Raw genomic sequence first — 19,847 nt, 5'->3', positions numbered from 1 at the left:
GGACACCTAACCACCAAAGAGGAAAATCTTGCTTAGGATTGTTGGGCTCAGAGAGTGAAACACCCCAGCAAAGAGAATTCTCTACACAGAAGCTCATTCCTTGTCTTGCACGGGTTTCTGTCTTATGCACTCAATATACAAACATTAAGGACTTCCATGTACCAAGCCCTGTGCTAAGTCCTGAGGATTCGCTGTTCTTAGACCCCAAACAACTCATAGTCTAGAGTAGGACAATGATAAATAACTACAACACGGTGAACACTATGGAACAGATACAAGGTGCAGATGGTAAGAGTTTTTAAAAGAGTCTGAGAGGAAGAGAAGAACATTTTTTAGTTAACAGCCATATTGCAGGCGTCATGCTAAATGTTCAGGTCAGTCTCTCAGTCGTGTCTGACACTTTGTGACCCCATGGACTACAGCACACCAGGCCTCCCTGTCCATCACCAATTCCCAGAGTTTACTCAAACTCATGTCCATTGAGGCAATGATGCCATCAACCATCTCATCCTCTGTCATCCCCTTCTCCCGCTTCAATCTTTCCCAGCATCAGGGTCTTTCCAAATGAGTCAGTTCTTTGCATCAGGTGGCCAAAGTATTAGAGTTTCAGCTTCAGCATCAGTCCATCCAGTGAATATTCAGGACTGATTTCCTTTAGGATGGACTGGTTTGATCTTGTAGTCCAAGGGACTCTCAAGAGTCTTCTCCAACACCACAGTTCAAAAGCATCAATTCTTCAGCACTCAGCTTTCTTTATAGTTCAACTCTCACATCCATACATGACTACTGGAAAAACCACAGCCTTGACTAGATGGACATTTGTTGACAAATTAATGTCTCTGCTTTTTAATGCGCTGTCTAGGTTGGTCATAACTTTTCTCCCAAGGAGCAAGAGCCTTTTAATTTCAAGGCTGCAGTCACCATCTGCAGTGATTTTGGAGCCCCAAAATATAAAGTCTGTCACTGTTTTCCCATCTATTTGCCATGAAGTGATGGGACCAGATGCCATGATCTTAGTTTTCTGATTGTTGAGTTTTAAGCCAACTTTTTCACTCTCCTCTTTCACTTTCATCAAGAGGCTCTTTAGTTCTTCACTTTCTGCCATAAGGATGGTATCATCTGCATATCAGAGGTTATTGATATTTCTCCCAGCAATCTTGATTCCAGCTTGTGTTTCTTCCAGTCCAGCGTTTCTCATGATGTACTCTGCATATAAGTTAAATAAGCAGAGTGACAATACACAGCCTTGACATACTCCTTTTCCTATTTGGAACCAGTCTGTTGTTCCATGTCCAGTTCTAACTGTTGCTTCTTGACATGCATGCAGATTTCTCAGGAGGCAGGTCAGGTGGTCTGGTATTCCCATCTCTTGAAGAATTTTCCACAGTTTGTTGTGATCCACACAGTCAAAGGCTTTGGCGTAGTCAATAAAGCAGAAATAGATGTTTTTCTGGAACTCTCTTGCTTTTTCAATGATCCAACGGATGTTGGTAATTTGATCTCTGGTTCCTCTGCCTTTTCTAAATCCAGCCTGAACATCTGGAAGTTCACGGTTCACATACTGATGAAGGCTGGCTTGGAGAATTGTGAGCATTACTTTACTAGCGTGTGAGATGAGTGCAACTGTGCAGTAGTTTGATCATTCTTTGGCATTGCCTTTCTTTGGGATTGGAATGAAAACTGACCTTTTCCAGTCCTGTGGCCACTGCTGAGTTTTCCAAATTTGCTGGCATATGGAGTATAGAACTTTCACGGCATCATCTTTCAGGATTTGAAATAGCTCAACTGGAATTCCATCACTTCCACTAGCTTTGTAGTGCTGCTTCCTAAGGCCCACTTGACTTCACATTCCAGGATGTCTGGCTCTAGGTGAGTAATCACACCATAGTGATTATCTGGGTCTTGAAGATCTTTTTTGTATAGTTCTTCTGTGTATTCTTGCCACCTCTTAATATCTTCAGCTTCTGTTAGGTCCATACCATTTCTGTCCTTTATTGTGCCCATCTTTGCATGAAATGTTCCCTTGGTATCTCTAATTTTCTTGAAGAGATCTCTAGTCTTTCCCATTCTGTTGTTTTCCTCTATTTCTTTGCACTGATCACTGAGGAAGGCATTTTTATCTCTCCTTCCTATTCTTTGGAACTGTGCATTCAAATGGGCATATCTTTCCTTTCTCCTTTGCTTTCGCTTCTCTCCTTTTCTCAGCTATTTGTAAGGCCTCCTCAGACAACCATTTTGCCTTTTTGCATTTCTTTTTCTTGGGGATTGTCCTGATCACTGCCTCCTGTACAATGTCACTAACCTCTGTCCATAGTTTTTCAGGCACTCTATCAGATCTAATCACTTTAATCTATTTGTCACTTCCACTGTATAATTGTAAGGGATTTGATCATGATCATGGTATAATTGAATCCTTATGATAATCCTGAGTCTGGGATTCAGGATATGTAGGAAGTCACATAGCTGGTCAGCGGCTGGCAGAGCCTGAGTATGAGCCTAGGATTGTCTTGGTCCAAAGCCAAAACCAGAACTGGGCATTGTAAGTTGCTTGGATCTTTTGAAGGAGAATGACAGGGTGGGTGATCCAACAGAAGGATCGGGGTGTACAAAAGCCTGAAGGACAGAAGAGAAGTTCATGTTGGAGAACTCGGCAAGTTCATTGAGGCCCAAATGCCAGAGGGCAAGTGGAGGCAGGTGAGGCCTGAGAGCGGGTGAGAGCCTTTAATGCCAAGCTGAGAGCAAACTCCTGTGGACAGCACCCATTTCTGAGGGTTTTATACAGTGGGCAGCATATGATAGCTAAGATTTGTGAAGCATTTATGATTTAACAAGCATCAAGCCAAAAACCTGCATAAATTATCTCAATCCTGACAAAGAGCCTACGAGACAGCAGTGTTTTATTCCTATTTTTCAGACGAGGTACTTATCATGGAGGGTTCAAAAATGTGCTCAAGGTCAAAGGCCAGCGATGGAAGCCTGGGTCTATGTGATTCCAGAGCCTACAGTTTTAACCAGCACCTGGAGAATTATTCCCACTGCCCTGAAGCATCCGTTCAGTTCAGTCGCTCAGTCGTGTCCAACTCTTTGCTATCCCATGGACTGAAGCACGCCAGGCTTCCCTGTCCATCACCAACTCCCACTGCTTGCTCAAACTCACGTCCATTGAGTCGGCTCTTCTCATTGGAAAAGACCCTAAAGGATCAGGATTATAATAAACCACCCTGTCTCTGTATCTTCAATAGACTGATCACTTACCAGCCTTGTGACAAATGAGGTGTCACGCCCCCAGATGGCGGCTGCAGCACCCTATGGTCCCCATCCAGCCTCAGCCGGAGCCCGGGCCAGAGCAGGGAGTCCGCAAGAAAGTCCAGCCAATGCCGCGCCGCTATTCCTGACCAGGAACCTGCTGGCCTCGTGCCTCACACGCGTGGGGCCCTCAGTAAATATTTGCAGAAAGGAAGGAGGGGCCATGAGGTTGAAGAAGAGGGATTAAGAAGTGCCCAGCCTAGAGGACAGGTGCGGGATAGGAAATTCAGCATGGCTTCGCAGGGCTCAGTCTAATTCCCAGAAATTCCTTCCTCAACGGGAGCACAGGTTAGCAACTTGTGGAGTGTGGTTCCAGCTAGGCTTTGCGAGGGAAGGTTTACGATTGGAGCAGAGCGAGGGCGCAGGGCCCGTGCTCGGGAGGCGGGGCCGAGGGGAGAGGACCTGCGATTGGGACGTGAGGCGCCGTCTTGCCGCGAAGGGGCGGGGCCGCCAGGAGGGGCGGGGCCCACAAGGGGAAGGCGGGGCCGAGGGGGCGGGCTTGTGGTCCGGACTGCGGAAAGATTGCCGGACAGAGGAGTCTGGGGGTGCTGCAGTCCATGGGGTCGCAGGGTGAGACACGATTTAGCGGCTGAACAACAACAAAGATCACCGGGCTGTAGAGGGCGGGGTCAGGTGGAGGGGCGGGGCCGTCTGGGGGCGGGACCAAGGGGCCGGCCTGTGATTGGGCTTCGCGAGAGCCGGGAGCCGCGCGTCTGAGAGGACGTGACGCTCTCGCGGAGGTGACGCCCTGCGGTTGCGCGCCCCTTCCGGCCCCGGGAGGGCGCAGAAAATCCGGGCCGCTCGGCCGCAGGCCGTCTCCAGCGACGCGGGATGTAGCGCCGGCGCCGCGGCCCCAGCACAGCCCTCCGCCTGCCGTAAGTTCCCCTGGGCTCGATGGCGAGCAGGCCGGAGGGCGGGGATCGGCCGGAGGGCGGGCTCCCCACCGGAGTCTCGGCGCGGGCCTGAGGCAGCTGCCGTAGGGCTGGACCGCCCGGACGTCCCCAGGGCCCCCGGACCCCTGCTCGGGGCCAGCCGCTCCTCCGGCCTCAGCGCGTCAGCTGTCCACGTTCCCGGCCCCTCCCGTGCGAGTCGCGTCCCCCGCTGTCAACAGCCGCGGTGGCGGCCGTGCCCCCCCAGTCGCCAGGGCGAGACGTCGGGCTTCAGGCTCCGGCTCGGGCCCGCCAGGCCGGAGCTGAGCCTGGTCCCAGGACCGCGCGTGGCGAGCGCCGAGGGGCTGGGAGCCCCCGCGTTCGGTAGCCCGAGGAGCCCCGCGGTTACTAGACCGTGACAGTGCCCCCACCTTGGCGGCGGGGAAGGGGAGGCTGGTGGACGGTTGGCCTGTGTGTAAGGTGGCCCTAAATGCTGCAATGTGAGCGAAATCTAAAGTACTTTGGGGAAAAAGGAAATTTCATTCCCTCAGAAATCTCTCATAGGTGCCATCCTATGTTTGAGGTTTTTGGTCAAGCCTTCAGTTTTTAATGGAAGATACGTTTCCCCTCGGTTTCCGGCGCTACGCAGGCGAGTGGGAAACGGACAAGGCGAATTTCATTTAGGGAGCTTCAGGTGTCAGAGGAGCAACAGGAGGCCTGCAGAGTGCTTTGCTAGGTTAACCTGGCGTTTCCCCCACGGAGGGAGAAGACACAGCAGGGGAAGGATGTATAGGCTCCCGCTTGAATCAAGCGAGCACTGGACTGACTGGTTCTCTCTGAAGTGAAGGGGCTCTGGGGTCTGTTTACGGCTGTTTACCGAGAGGTAGGCTTGCATCACCTCCTGTGGCACAGCTGCTGCTGCTGCTGTTTGGAAGTGTCCACGCAGTGCTGGGATTCAGGCGGGGCGCTGACACACGGATTGCAGCCCTGGAATTTCTTCACCCCAGGAGTAACTTCCGTGTACTTGGGGCATCAGTCTTAAGGACTGTTGTGTTGCCTGTAAGCAGCCATCTTAGGGCAGGTCTCCACGAAACTGTACCTAATTGTTGAGTAGAATCTGAAAGCATTCTGTTCTCAGGGGCCAAGAAACTATCCGATGCCCAGGGGATAAACAGAGATTGTAAGCAACTGCTTTGCGTGCAGGTGGAGAACTCAGACAAGGGCGCACCCTCCCACTGGGCTCCCGCTGCTAATGGGTAAAGTGCACGGCGGATTTTAGCTTTTAGACCGTCTTCAGTTTCTTCTTGGGCTTCCCAGGTGGCTCAGAGGTTAAAGCATCTGCCTGCAATGCAGGAGACCTGTGTTCGATCCCTGGGTCAGGAAGATCCCCTGGAGAAGGAAATGGCAACCCACTCCAGTGTTCTTGCCTGGAGAATCCCAGGGACGGGGGAGCCTGGTGGGCTGCTGTCTATGGGGTTGCACGGAGTTGAACATAACTGAAGCGACTTCACTTTCACTTTTTTTCAGTTTCTTGTCTGGCCTCACATTGCCTTTCCAAGATTTCCTTGTGGAAAGTGGATTATTCGCTGCCCTGGGTTCACAGCACTACCCTCAGGAATGCTTTGATCCTGTCTTTACCTATCAAAATCCTTTCTTAAAATCTTCCACAAAACCTTTCCCGATATTCCAGCTCAAACTGAGCTTTTCTTGTGAATTCCTCCAGCACTTTCTGGCATTTAGCCTTGTAGTGGTACTAGAAGAACAGATAAGTTGTTGCTGCCTCTTAAAATTGAGGCCAGACTCCTCTTTTTGCCTTGTCTCTGTAGCCACAATGCCACGCTTATTTGTGGACAGGTAAAGAAATTTTCACTTCTTTCTAGGCCAATAAGTCTGTTCTTTATTTCCCTCAGAAATTTCCTTGACTTCTTTCACGTAAAGCCGAAAAGGAACTGTTTGACACACTTGCAACACTGCCCCACCTACTGGCGATCATACTGGTGAACTAAGTGAAGTTAGAGTCGCTCAGTCGTGTGTGACTCTTTGCGACCCTATGGACTGTACAGTCCATGGGACTCTCCAGGCCAGAATACTGGAGTGGTAGCCTTTCCCTTCTCCAGGAGATCTTCCCAACCCAGGGATTGAACCCAGGTCTCCTGCATTGCAGGTGGATTCTTTACCGCCTGAGCCACCAGGGAAAACCGCAGTCATCTTTACATGCAGAAGTTTCGTCAGTACTGGTGGGGTGTTTTCTGGTGCTGGTATCCATCAGAGTTGTTAGGTTTTGCCCTTAATGTCCATTTGTCCCTCATGTCGCCCACTGGACTGTGTTCCTTTCTCTATTTTCAAGGTTAATTGCCTTTTCCTGCTCAGAAATGTTGGGGGCATGGTTACTGTGTATGAAGTTTTAGCTGGCTTAGATTGAAAAGATCCTTGAAAGTGCCCTCGAGGCAAACTGGTTCCTAGTGATTCGCTTTTAGACATGTACCTCATTTACTTCTGTTTCATCGGGGCTCTCACAGTATACAGTTACCATATCATGGTTGACTGTACTTAAAAGCGAGGTATTAAAATCAAGGGCTGGTATGAAATGCCTCGGAGAAGGCAGTGGCACCCCACTCCAGTACTCTTGCCTGGAAAATCCCATGGACGGAGGAGCCTGGTAGGCTGCAGTCCATGAGGTCGCTAAGAGTCGGACACAACTGAGCGACTTCACTTTTCACTTTCATGCACTGGAGAAGGAAATGGCAACCCACTCCAGTGTTCTTGCCTGGAGAATCCCAGGGACGGGGGAGCCTGGTGGGCTGCCGTCTATGGGGTCGCACAGAGTTGGACACGACTGAAGCGACTTAGCAGCAGCAGCAGCATGAAGCGCCTTCACATTCCTGTTTACTTTACCTTGTGTTATGGCATTTGGAAAGCTTACCTGTCTGTTTGGGATTCAAAAAAGACCTATTTCTGTTGAGATAGCTTTACCTGGAGAAGAGCTACAGAGAAAGTTAGATTCTGGTTTTTCATTGCAGACTCTTAAGTCAGTGACACTTGTACTTAAATAGGAAAGCTGAGGCTCCACTGTTGCAATTCAGTAGTTTTCAAACAGAAGCCTCTGCCTTGACTCATTTCCCCCCAGCAGTGCTGTGCAACCACCTTCCCTGACAGAGTAGAGAAGGTGACCGTGTTCTTTGTCCTTAGTGCTTTGACTAGTCTTGTCTTGGGCTTCCCTGGTGGCTCAGTGGTAAAGAATCCTCCTTGGAGAAGGAAATGGCAACCCACTCCAGTACTCTAGCCTGGAGAATCCCAGGGTTGGCAGAGCCTGGTGGGCTGCCGTCTGTGGGTCGCGCAGTCAGACACGACTGAAGTGACGCAGCAGCAGCAGCACAGAAATCACGGTTGCTTGGCTCAGTCTTTCTGCTGATGAGGACAAGTTCACCGAATGTGAATGGACACTTACTTCTGGCACTGTGGTCATTGGGTTTTCTGCCTGTTGCTGGGACTGCATCCGCAGCGATCTAACAGCAAACTGGTCCTTGATGTGTGTGCTGTACAAAAAAAACTCTGCATACATCATTGAAAAGAAAAAAAAAAGAATCCTCCTGCAGTGCAGATGTGGATTTGATCCCTGGATCAGGAAGATCCCCTGGAGAAGGGAATGGCCACCCACTCCAGTATCTTGCCTGGAGAATTCCATGGACAGAGGAGCCTGGAGGGCTACAGTCCATGAGGTTGCAGAGAGTCAGACGCGATGGAACAAGTCTTGCTTTACTGTGAGAGCCAGGTAGGTGTAAGAAGGAGCTTAACTTGTGGAACCTCCAAGGACCCAGGGACCCTAGATTAAAAATTTCTAGAAGTTCTGTGCCTTTGACTCCTGAGAAGGAGTGTACTATAATGTGAAAAACTTGGGAACTGGTGCACAAAATAAATGTCTCCAAAAGTATGAGGGAAATAAACTCACCAACAAAGGCTGGCCACTAAGAATCAGTTCTTCCCGAAGTTTGGCGCCAGATAGTCTTGTTTATAGGGGCACAGGCAGCCCCTGCCTCCACAGCCCTAACCCTCTAATGTCACAGGGCTATCCAGCTGGAGAGCTTAGTGGTAAAGATTTATTAGCTTGAATTAAATAAATCCCATCAAAAATGCACTCAGTGGAGTTTGGCCCAGTTATAATTGCTTTATTGGGTGTGGCGATTTTGAGAAGACACATGTTTCCTCTAAAATATATAAAGATAGGAAAGTTTGTGAGGGCCACCCTGGTGACTCAGTGGTGAAGAATCCACCTGCCAACACAGGAGACACGGGTTCAAGAAGATCTCTCACGCCAAGGAGCAGCTAAGCCCGGGCGCCACAACTACTGAGCCTGCGCTCCAGAGCCGGGAGCACCGCAGCCGCAGTCAGCAGCTACTGAACCCGCACAGCCTAGAGTCCGCGCCCCGCAACCAGAGGGCAGCCCCTGCTCGTCGCAACTGGAGAAAGCCCGCGCAGCAAGACACCCAGCACAGCCATAAATAAATAAACAGAATTCATCTTTAAAAAAGTTTAAGAAGAAACCCTTGAAATATTAAAAAATCAGAAGCAAAGCTCGTGGGAAAGTGAAGCCCATCTGGCTCTGAGTGCTCGCGGAGTCCATCCTCACACCCCAGCGGCTGGTGCTGACGTGGCGCAGCGGACACCGACAGGCTCACCTGTCCCAACCGCCAGCCGCCTGGGAGAGGCCTACCCTGCCGAGTGGACTTTCAGGTTCCAGCCGTACTTGCTCTTCTTTCTTACCAGACCTCTGCCCCCTTTCCCTCCCTTCCTGCCCCTGTGTTGCTAGCTTAGAAGACCCCGCTGGACAGTGGACTCTGCTATGGTGACATGACCTCCGCTGAGCGTCATTGTCTGCTCTTTGAGGCGTGGTGATGTGTCTTGTGTGATGAGCTGTAACTGGTGCCTGTCAGAGTTAGTGACTCTGGGTCTAGAGATAATGCTGGGGGTGGGGTGTGGGAGCCAGAGGGGCTCAGAAGCGACAGGAGGTGGTTTCGACTGAACGAGGAAAGCCTTTGAAGATTGCCACAAGACTGAGGTCCTCCTAGGAGGACGCTGGACTTGAGGGTGTGAGAGCGTCAGACCCAGTGAGGAACTTAGGAAGCGTGCCAGGGTGGAGTCTGCGCCTGCTCTCTGGCCCTGACTGCCCAACGTAAAATGTGTATCATTCTCACTCCCACTGGCGAGACAGGCCACAGCACTCACCTGCACTGGGTGTGCGCTGTCCCCGTCCAGGGCTCTCCCTGCGCTGTCCTGTTGGAGCAGTCATGCCATCACTGGTTCTGCGCATGCCGCGGGCGACCTCATGCCACCGGATTACAAGCTCTTTCCGGACAGCGACTTATGGGACGTGGGGTTTTGCACAGAACCTTAAAGTGCCTTAGGGTGCTGGCACCAAGTGCGTTTGTTAAGTGTTCCGGGGGTGTGTTGGCTGCTCTGGGGAGGGGGACAGAGAGCGGCCCAGAGGCGCAAGCGCCTAACGCCTTAGCTAGCGTCACATGCTTGCTGGCGGGAATGCTGCCTCCGTCATTCTTCCATCTATTCTGAAATACAGGTTCTGACCACAAGCAGGGATATGTATAAATTAGTCATCTGTGTAGCACTGCATCCCAGAACCTAAGAAAATATCTATTTTTTAACCCTAGTGGCCACCTCTCAAGTACTGTATTCTAGCTAAGTATATTCCCCTTTTCATACTTTTCTGGGATTCCCAAAGCTATCTGTACTTTTCACTGCAGTGTAAATTGTTTCTTCCTAAAGTTGTTCGGGAGTACTTCAGTTTGAGGAATGTGTTTTGTGGTCAGCCTATTGAAAGAGATTGCCCAGTGTTTCTGCTCACGTGGGCCGCCTGTCTCTTGAGGGTTTTGGGGGCCTCTGGCTTCCTGTTCTCCTGGGGCTCAGGCGTTGGCTGTAGCTGTGGGCTGGCATCTTTCCTGTCGGAGTCCTGCGTGTGTGGAGGAGCCACTGCCTGTATGTTGGCACCACAGCAGGGTCTGTGGACGGAGTCACGGCCATTTGCTCTCCTGAACTAGCTCTCCGCCGCCTGCAGCTCTCAGCTGTGCTGATGGCTGAGCCTGGAATGACTATTTTGAAATTTGCCGGCTGCCCTACCTGACTACATAGATCCGGTCATAATCTCTGAGAAGGAATCGAGATGACTCTTGGGTAAAAGCATAGGTACACATGTCAAAGATGGATGCGCAGTGGACACTGGAGATAGACTCCGCCCTCTCGGGAGCGAGGCTGCGCTGACCGCCCTGATGAAAGCGGTGGCCCCCGAGCTCTGCTTCCTCCCCGAGGGCAGCTCACTCCGTGCAGGTGTCACCTGGCCGTCTTTGCATTGCCTGGTGGCTCCCAGGGCTCAGGTGACCAGTGCAGGAAAATGTTACTATTCTGGCTGCTGCTGCTGTGAGCAGTAAATTCCTTTGTTGGGAGCGGGGAGTCGGAAGTCTTGGGGCACTTTTCCCTCCTTTAAATGTTCATCTTATCTTTCTGAGGCCTGATTAAAGACTGCCTCCTTCAGGGTCTGTGTGCCGTCTCAGCTCCAAAGCTCTTTGGAGTGGGGCCCAGGTTATGAACTGTGGTCACTGAGACAGGCCCGTGCTGAGCCAGTTTGGTGGCAGGGCAAGGGTGGGCTGCCTTGTGTCTTCAGCCTCCCACGGCCAGGTGAGTTACTGCTGCTGCAAGACAGGGCTGTGAGCACAGTGCGCTCTCCTCACGGAGCTGGGCGGTGATCCTCCAACAGAAACAGTAAACCGTGCAGGAAGGTAACCCCCAGACCGCCAGCCCACCCTCGGCCCACTTTTGTAGGCGGCGCGCACGTTTCAGGGTGTTTGTAGGTAAAGCCCGCTGAGCTCAGTTGGCAGTTGGTTCATTTCTAAGCCTGGGTGGCCCGTGGTGATTACAGCCAGGCGTCGGCTTCCTCTTTTTGCTGCTCAGTCTCGGAGCCAGGCTTTTCCAGGGCCAGCTCTGGGAACCGGGATAAACTGGGCTCATTGAACAGGCTCTGTGTTTGTGGGAGGGATGTGGGGTGGGTAGCTGTTTTTCTGGGGTGACAGTTTGGTGCAAAACACACAAATCTTTTGAAGCAACTAGGTTTTCAGCCTTTAAGGTTAGTGAAGCCTCAGTAAAGGCTGATGGTACAGAGGAGGAGAGATGCAGTTAATTGGCCTCTGGGACTGGAGAGGGTATGAGTGAGGGGCTGTCTCTTTCTCAGTATTGACCTCAGAAATGAGACGTCAGAAGGATAAACTGTCAACACCGTGTCTGTGTTTGCTTCCAGTGTCCCCGTCACAGGGAGCTCTCTGGCCCCTGAGGCCAAGAGACCCCACTCTCCCCAGGCTGAAGCCGGAGGGCCCCGAGGTACCATCCTGATGTCGTCTCACAAGGGACCCGCGGTGGCCCAGGGCAACGGGGCTCCCGCTAGCAACAGGGCGGCTGACACAGTGGAGCTGGCCGAGCTGGGACCCCTGCTCGAGGAGAAGGGCAAGCGGGCGGTCACCAGCCCAACCAAAGTAAGTCATCTCCCTGGTCAGCCTCTCCTGAGACCTGTCGGTCTCCCCAGAGCCACAGCACCCTGGACTGTCTGTCCTGACGGAAGGCCAGAAGCAGTCAGCCCAGATCAGGCCAGGCTCCATATACCATCGAAAATCCCTGCCTCTTCGGCCAGCTGAAAGGCTCGTGGGAGGAGCAGGTGCTGCCCCAGGCTGCTGTGGAGGCTGCACCTGGCTGCTTTATCTCATTCTTCAGAGTCCCCAAGGGGCGGAAGGGGGAGAGAAGGCCCCGTGCCTGGAGGCGCCTGGCAGGGCCTCATATACAACCAAGTGGGCTTTTCGTTTTGCCTGAGCAAAACTCCAGTAGCATCCCCACTCTGAGGGAGACCAGGGACTCTGTGCCCAGACGGACAGAGGATGAATCTGGTGGGGGTGGGGGGCGGTTCCTCTATCATGAGATCTAAGAGGAAGCATCGCAGGAGGAAAATCCGCCCCGTGGAGGAACTGCCCTCCCTGCCTCGGCTCTGGAGGTCTCCCCTGAGGTGAGCCCTCTCAGACCCTCCTGCTGCTGCTTCTATGGAGCCGGCTCTGAGGCCCGGCTTCTCCCGCAGCAGTTGGACACTGGGCCCCAGGGCGGGTGCACGGGGCACCGATCAGATTGAGTGTCTTAGCGGATCTCTGAGCCTCTGTCTTATTCCTCCTCGTTCAGCGGTCTGTACAGGAAGTGTTTGGGAAATTGGGGGAAGCTAAGGGCCACTGTCTTGGAGACAGAGGTGGGCTGCCAGGGCCTGAGTGCAGGCCTGGGCTTCTGACCCTGCGCCTTGAGCGCCAGCTCCCTCGGCCTCTCCCCCAGGCGCTGCGGCGCACTCTCCCCCAGCGCTTGTGATGTCGCAAACTCAGGCACCATCCTGCTTCTGGAGAGCAGATCCGAGGCCTGTGTGCAGGAGAGGCCGGGCAGTGGGCGGCGTGGCCTGGCTCGCGGGCGCTGGACATGCGTGTCCCCAGGCCCTCCAGGGCTGCAGCCACTCTCCCCTTCCCCGCAGGCCGAGGAGGAGCAGGCCTGCCCAGGGCCGCAGGAGGAGGAGGAAGAGGTGCGAGTGCTCACACTGCCCCTGCAGGCCCACCACGCCATGGAGAAGATGGAGGAGTTCGTGTACAAGGTCCTGTCCCGGTGGGGAGGGAGCAGGCTCACCCGCCCAGGGCTGAGACGGGAGCACCGCACCTTTATCAACACACTGAATACACATTCATGACGAGTTGTGTTATCAGAACTTGTCATTTCTGAGTGGTGACGAGTAGAAACTGATATCTGCAAAACTAACATGAAAATATCTGATTTCCACGGGTGAGAGTCACAAGTTCTGATACTAAACTTGCTCACCGGCTCTCTGGACACTGTCCGTTGTCTTTACGTCCTACGTTAAGAACTCCTGCTCTGAAAAGTCAGTCTCAACACAGTGAGAACTTAGCTGCTCAAGGAGGGACGATGACAGCCACCAGAGTGTGGGGGGAGCGATAAATGTGTATTTCCCAAGAGGCTGAGAGGAGGTCCTGCCATATTCTGACCTGCTCAGCTAAGCACATCCAGATAAGCTTCCTGACACAAGAACAAAGACACTATGCGGGGGTCCAGGGGCAGCCTCGCTCCTGCTGTCCTGGCGTCTGCAGCCCCGGGCTGGCCCCCACCGCTCCCCGGGACCCTACGGAACCCGGTGGATGCTCTCCTGCACGCAGCGGCCTTGGGGAGGCTGGCTCCCAGCCCCGCTTAGAGCGCGTGTGGTTGCAGGTCTGGGAGGGCCGCTGGAGGGTCATCCCGTACGACGTGCTCCCGGACTGGCTGAAGGACAACGACTACCTGCTGCACGGCCACCGGCCGCCCATGCCCTCCTTCCGCGCCTGCTTCAAGAGCATCTTCCGCATCCACACGGAGACCGGCAACATCTGGACGCACCTGCTTGGTGAGGGCTCTGGGGGACATCGGGCTCGTCTGCTTCTTGCCCAGGAGTTGTGTGGCCTTTGTCCATGGGAAGGAGACGTTGTTGCGATTATGAGGGAGCTGGCGGTGTCTTTACACTGCCTGGGAGCTCGCAGGGCCCTTCATCACTGGTGTGCAAGCGGGAGAAGACATCGGAACGGACATCCTCTGTGGTCAGAACTGTCCCGGGGCTGGTGGCTGCGCCCCGTCAGCGATCCACCGTCTAAACGAAGCGTCAGCATTTCAGCAGACACCCTATTTTGTCTGGGTCTCTGGGTCCCCGCAGCTCAGCCTGTGGCGTCAGGGCTGGTTTAAACCGTCACATGTTCCCGTTTTCCTCGGACTTTGCTTCTTTCTCTCCTGTAGGTTTCGTGCTGTTTCTTTTCCTGGGAATCCTGACCATGCTGAGGCCAAACATGTACTTCATGGCCCCCCTCCAGGAGAAGGTGGTGTTCGGGATGTTCTTCCTGGGAGCAGTGCTCTGCCTCAGCTTCTCCTGGCTCTTCCACACTGTCTACTGTCATTCAGAGAAAGTCTCCCGGACCTTCTCCAAGTGAGTCACAGGATGGCGGTGGGGAAGAACCACGTGCTGTTGTCACGCCCTGTGACCCGGGTGCTGGCAGGGTCCTGGCGACGGCAGTGCCTCCTCAAGATTCCCTGATGTTTCGTGGGTGTGAGAGGGTCAGGAAGCTTTTCTCTTAAGTCTGTCCTGAAAATGCTCACGCAGCCTCCTCCACAGACAGAGCCCGCTGTGGGTAGACGTTGTCCCCGCGCAGCGCCGTCCAGAGGCTGGCGGTGCTCTCCCACACGGAGCGCCCGGCCGCGCCCACTTCCCGTCAGGGTGCCGCCCCCTGCGGGCGCACCCACCCACCAGCCAGGAAAGCTTATCAGAAGCCCCAGGCGCCCATCCTCCCCAGCCTGAGCCTGGGCTTCTGTTTGCTTGTTTCTGTTGTTGTTATTTTTGGTTTTGGAAGTGTTGCTGAGTTTTGTTTTTCTCAATAACACCAGTAACAAGTAATACATTTTTATCATTAAAAAGCCAACTAAAAGAGAACACTACCCCCTTAGTAATACTCCCATTATAAGGGTTTTGGCTTTAGAACTGTCAGAACTGGGGAATACTCAGTCCTTGCTGCATGGAAGTTGGGGCCTGGCTGGATTGTGATGGATGGAGCTCCTGACTGAGTGTCTGTGAGGGGGTGTGGCTGTTGACAGCCAGGGCAAAGGGATGCCCTTCAAACGTGCCCCAAACAGGAGTGCCTGTCCGTGTGGGGGTTTGAGTCAGGACCCAGGCCGGACCACGTGGGGAGTGAGGGGCTCCAGTCGAACCTGAGGCCAGTTGAGCTCGCCTCCCACTGGCCGTTCCGTTCTGTGGCTCTTTCAGGCTGGACTATTCAGGGATCGCCCTGCTGATCATGGGGAGCTTCGTGCCCTGGCTCTACTACTCCTTCTACTGCTCCCCACAGCCGCGGCTCATCTACCTCTCCATCGTCTGCGTCCTGGGCATCTCCGCCATCATCGTGGCGCAGTGGGACCGGTTTGCCACGCCCAAGCACCGGCAGACAAGAGCAGGTGGGTCGCAAGGCAGGGTGTGCCCTTGTAGGTGTCTGGACCTCAAGCCTCAGGGGTCAGCCCTGGGCCCCCACCCAGACCCTGATCTGTGTTTAGAACTTTAAAAACAGCAATTTTCAAAGCTCAATTCCCTGCAAGTTTCATACTATTTCAGTGAAATGTTAAAAGGACAGTAATTAAAATGCAGAAAAGACTACTCTTACATCTGGCTTGAGGAAGTTAAGAAATGTACGAGCAGTCTCCAGCTCACCTGGAGTTCTTTTCCTAAGGGGATTAAAGGCGTGGCTTGGTAGAGAAAGCACCTTGAGCACGAGCTGTGTTGAGGAATGGGGTCGCTGTGAGCAGGAGCCCCTTCCTGGTGTCTTGTCCAGGCTCCAGCTTTACTGCAGCCACACGTCAATTACCACTGTTTCCAGTCCCTTGAGACTTAACATCGCTGTGGTTTAACCCTCATTTAAGAGAGTTAACTATTCATTGAGTACCAGCCAATGGTGCCTCACCCAGGGCGTCTGCAGAGGTGAAGTGGAGCCCCGCCCAGCAGCCGTGCGCAGGGGCCTGGTGTGGAGCGGGCGCCATCTGCTCTTTCTCTTATGACTTCTCACCTAGGTCTGTCTCCTCAGGAGGTCAGACTCCTATTCCTTACGTCTTCTGTGCTCTTAATGGGACGCCCGTCCTACTCGTCTCTGGCTGGCAAACCGCCTGAGGGCTCACCATCGGTTTTGTAGCCAAGGCAGCCATCAGAGTTCTGACATACATGGTTGCCTAGGCTGCTTAACAGATAATAAGGAACACAAGGTGTTTGTTCTTGGTGCTCCATAGGAGGGAATGGCTGTGTCAGCATTTACCCAGCCTCCTTCCCACTCTGGACGTTGAAGAAGCATCTGATGATGGCTCTCCATCTTGTGCAAAATTTCCTAAACACATGCTGTTCACCAGAAAGTAACTTGTATCAGAGCAGGGCAGCAGGGCTGTCCCTGTGCCTGACGCGCTCCATCCGTCTGCTCAGGGGTGTTCCTGGGGCTTGGCTTGAGCGGCGTCGTGCCTACCATGCACTTCACGATCGCGGAGGGCTTCGTCAAGGCCACCACGGTGGGCCAGATGGGCTGGTTCTTCCTCATGGCTGTGATGTACATCACCGGAGCCGGCCTCTATGCTGCACGCATTCCTGAGCGCTTCTTCCCTGGAAAATTCGACATATGGGTAAGAATGACTCTTCGCAGGGCTGTGGTGGTGAGACTGCCTGAAGGTGGAGGTCAGGGTCAGAGGCAGAGAGAGACGGGCAGGTGGTGTCTGGGGTGACGCGTGTCCCTGCTCACACCGGTGCGTGTGGGTGGGTGAATCCCTGACAGGACTTAACACGTTTTTTTTTCCTACAACAAACGTATCGGTTTTATGGTGCAGAAAATTTTGCGGAGGAACTAGAAGAGGCGAGTGCCTTCTCTTGCTTCCTCCAGGTCTCCTTGCCATCGCCCTAAAGCTTCTCTCTCGTCCCTGCAGTTCCAGTCTCATCAGATCTTCCATGTCCTGGTGGTGGCAGCCGCCTTCGTCCACTTCTACGGGGTCTCCAACCTTCAGGAGTTCCGATATGGCCTGGAAGGGGGCTGTACTGACGACTCCCTCCTCTGAGCCACCCCCAAGGGCGCAGGAGGAACTTCCCAAGTGCTTTTAAAATAACTTCTTTGCTGAAGTGAGAGGAAGAGTCTGAGTTGTCTGTTTCTAGAAGAAACCTCTTAGAGAATTCCGTATCGACCAAGCTTCGGCCCACTTCACACTCCCTGGGCAATAAACTCCATTCCCTCGCTGAGAAAGGGGCGGGGCAGGTGCGGCCACCCTGCCCCCGGCCGCCCCCCCAGAGACGGGGCTGGGAAGCTCACGGTGAGCTCTGAGCCCTCCTCGCTCCATTCTGGGGAGAAGCGATGGACTGGGACTTCAGAAATTCCGTTTCTGGAAGAAACTGTCCCTCCCTCACCCCTGTCCTGACTTTGTAACCTGGCTTACAACAGGCCATCCGTTTTTGTAGCACACTTTTCAAAAACAATTATAACCTGGTCCCATCTTTCTCGGGCCTGGGCCTGCTCACACGGCAGGAAGAACAAAGCCACCGACTTTTACACAGCCCGGCCCATCGTGGAAGTGTGTCCAGGCTTCAGATAACTTGAGTTTTAATTTTTTCTTGGCAGAGTAATGTAAAATGTAAAGTGGGGAAAGATATTTAATATTTAATACTAAGCTTTAAAAAGAAACCTGCTACCATTGCTATGTATCCTGATGCAAAGACGATGATGATAATAAAGTACAGAAGACACTTGGCGTTCTGAAAGCTGTGTGGTCTCGCTCTTCGCATGCAACTCCAGAGGACTGAAGCCAGCAGAGTCGGTCCAGATTCTGCTGCGGCTCAAGTCTGAATCCCAGGTGCTGCAGGCTGGCGCGGGTGGGCCAGTGAGCCTGACCGACCGACGGTCTGCTCCTCCAGGCCGCTCTGCCCATCTCTACTGGGGACACAGACGCGCCCTGGAGTGGTCAGTGTGCTGCGGCGGCCTTCCGTAACCAGAAGATGGCTGCGTGAACATAGGCCACAAGATGCTGTAGACTTTGAAAACTGCCGTGATTAAGGCTGTCTCACCGGGAGGTCACTCCACACCTCCGTGCCTTTGCATACACTGTCCTCAGCCTGACCGCATTCTGTCCACTGGATTCGAAGGCCTGCAGTGGTCCTCGTGAGCTAGTGTAGGTATCGCACGGGAGTCTTCGCAAGTTACAGAGTTGGATTCACTTCAGCAGTCAAGTTTGAACAACCAAGTGAATAAATGATCCTTTTAATGAGGCCAGCAGATCTCTGCCTCCAGTGCTAATCAGGGAAACATAAGACCAAACTGACTCCTACCAGATTGGTACAAATGAAAAATCTTAAGATGGTGGGCTTTCCTGGTGGTCTAGTGGTTAAGAGTTCACCTGCCAATGCAGGGGACACAGGTTCAGTCCCTGGTCTGGGAACATCCATATCCCTCTGGGCAACTAAGCCTGTGTGCCCTGGAGCCTGTGCTCGGCAACAAGAGAAGCCACCGCAACGAGAGGCCTGCGTGCCACAGCTAGGCAGCAGCCCCCGCTCGCCGCAACGAGAGGAAACCCTGCCCAGCAAGGAGACCCAGAGCAGCCAAAAAGTAAAAAATCCAAAAAGTCTAAGATTGCACGCTGGTACAGATGTGGATCTGACCAGATGCTGCTGGGGAACCATCCATAGGACCACTTTGGATGTGTGGAGTATACACAGGTTACAACATTCAAACATAGGAAACAACACTACAGCGTGAGCTGCGTCTGGTATCTGTCCTAGTTACTTTGTTTAAAAATGCTGGGAGACTTCCCTGGCAGTCAGTGGTTAAGCCACTCCAGTGCTTCCAGCACAGAGGATGCTTAAAAAATTTTTTTAATGCTGGTTCTGACTCACTAAGTTGTTTCATAACTCATCAGTGGGTCACAACTCACATTTTAAAAAAGTTACCCTTGAGAAACTTAGCTTGTACTAAAAAGTTTCATTGTAGCTGTATGTAGTAGCAACATACTGCAGACAAGCCAAATGTCCAGAACTGTTGAGTGGAAAAATAAATCTTGGCTTATTCTTATGAAACAGTTCAGCAATGAAAGCTAGTTACAGTAAAGACAATGAGGCTGAATCTCAAGATTAGGAGAAGGGAGTAGGGCTACTTAGAGATACCACATCTGGTGTGACTGCACTGATGTGCTGTTCAAAAATGCACAGAATTAACTGAGTGCAGAAGTCTCAAACTGCTGACCTGCAGGCTGCAAACATTCACGGCTGCGCTGTGGGCTGCACGGTGGAAGCAGCCCACCTCAGCCCGATGGCAGCCGAGTCGTTAGAGAGGGCTGCCTCTCAGGCTCACCCTCAGCCCTCCCCAGCAGGGCAGCCGCCTGTCTGGCCCCCGGAGGCGTCCACTGGTACAGAAAGGACCACATCTGGCCCAGCTCCATCCGTGTTGTACTTGAGGAAACAGAGACCCGCAGCTGTTGGTGAGGCCCCGTGTATGTTTCCTCATTGCTGGTGGACAGGACCAGGGAAAGGGTCTAAGTGGGGACATCTGCTGAGCATCTTCTTTGTACTTTATGTTTGGCTCTGCTGGGTCTTTGTTGCCATGTGCAGGCTTTCTCTTGTTGCAGCAAGCGGGGGCTACTCTTCATCGCATGGGCTGCTGGTTTGGGGGCTTCTCCCAAACCAGAAGAGTACAGAGCTGCAGAGTACAAGCTCTGGGCGCACAGGCTTCGGCAGTTGCGACCCCCGGGCTCTGGAGCGCAGGCTCAGCAGTTGTGGTGCAGGGGCTCAGCTGCTCTGTGGCCTGTGGGGTCTTCCCGGAGCAGGCATCGAACCTGTGTCTTCTGCATTGACAAGCGGATTCCTCTCCACTGGGCCACCAGGGAAATCCTCTGCACTTTCCATATGTCATTTTGTGTTTTTATTTTTAACCCTTAATAGTAGGTAGTAGTATCCCATTCCACAGATGAAAAAAAGTTAAGGCCCTAAAAGACCAAGACTTTTTCACAAGATGGCAGGATCAGAGTATCTGAATCCAGGTTCAGATCTGACTTAAACCCCAGGCT

At 53.0% G+C, this 19,847-nt stretch overlaps 1 protein-coding gene across 1 annotated transcript; it reads left to right on the top strand.

Moving 5' to 3' along the window:
- Positions 1–4,022: 4,022 nt before the first annotated feature.
- Positions 4,023–17,553, top strand: ADIPOR1 (adiponectin receptor 1). The gene is made up of 8 exons (XM_070384652.1): positions 4,023–4,181; positions 11,476–11,707; positions 12,730–12,846; positions 13,473–13,644; positions 14,028–14,214; positions 15,046–15,233; positions 16,240–16,433; positions 16,731–17,553. The coding sequence occupies exons 2-8, from the start codon at positions 11,567–11,569 to the stop codon at positions 16,857–16,859; spliced, it is 1,128 nt and encodes a 375-aa protein (XP_070240753.1). The 5' UTR covers positions 4,023–4,181; positions 11,476–11,566; the 3' UTR covers positions 16,860–17,553.
- Positions 17,554–19,847: the final 2,294 nt, after the last annotated feature.

This window comes from Bos mutus, chromosome 16 (assembly GCF_027580195.1).
Source record: "Bos mutus isolate GX-2022 chromosome 16, NWIPB_WYAK_1.1, whole genome shotgun sequence".
In the NCBI taxonomy this organism is placed as follows: domain Eukaryota; kingdom Metazoa; phylum Chordata; class Mammalia; order Artiodactyla; family Bovidae; genus Bos; species Bos mutus.
This window is presented reverse-complemented; position numbering and strand designations above follow the sequence as displayed.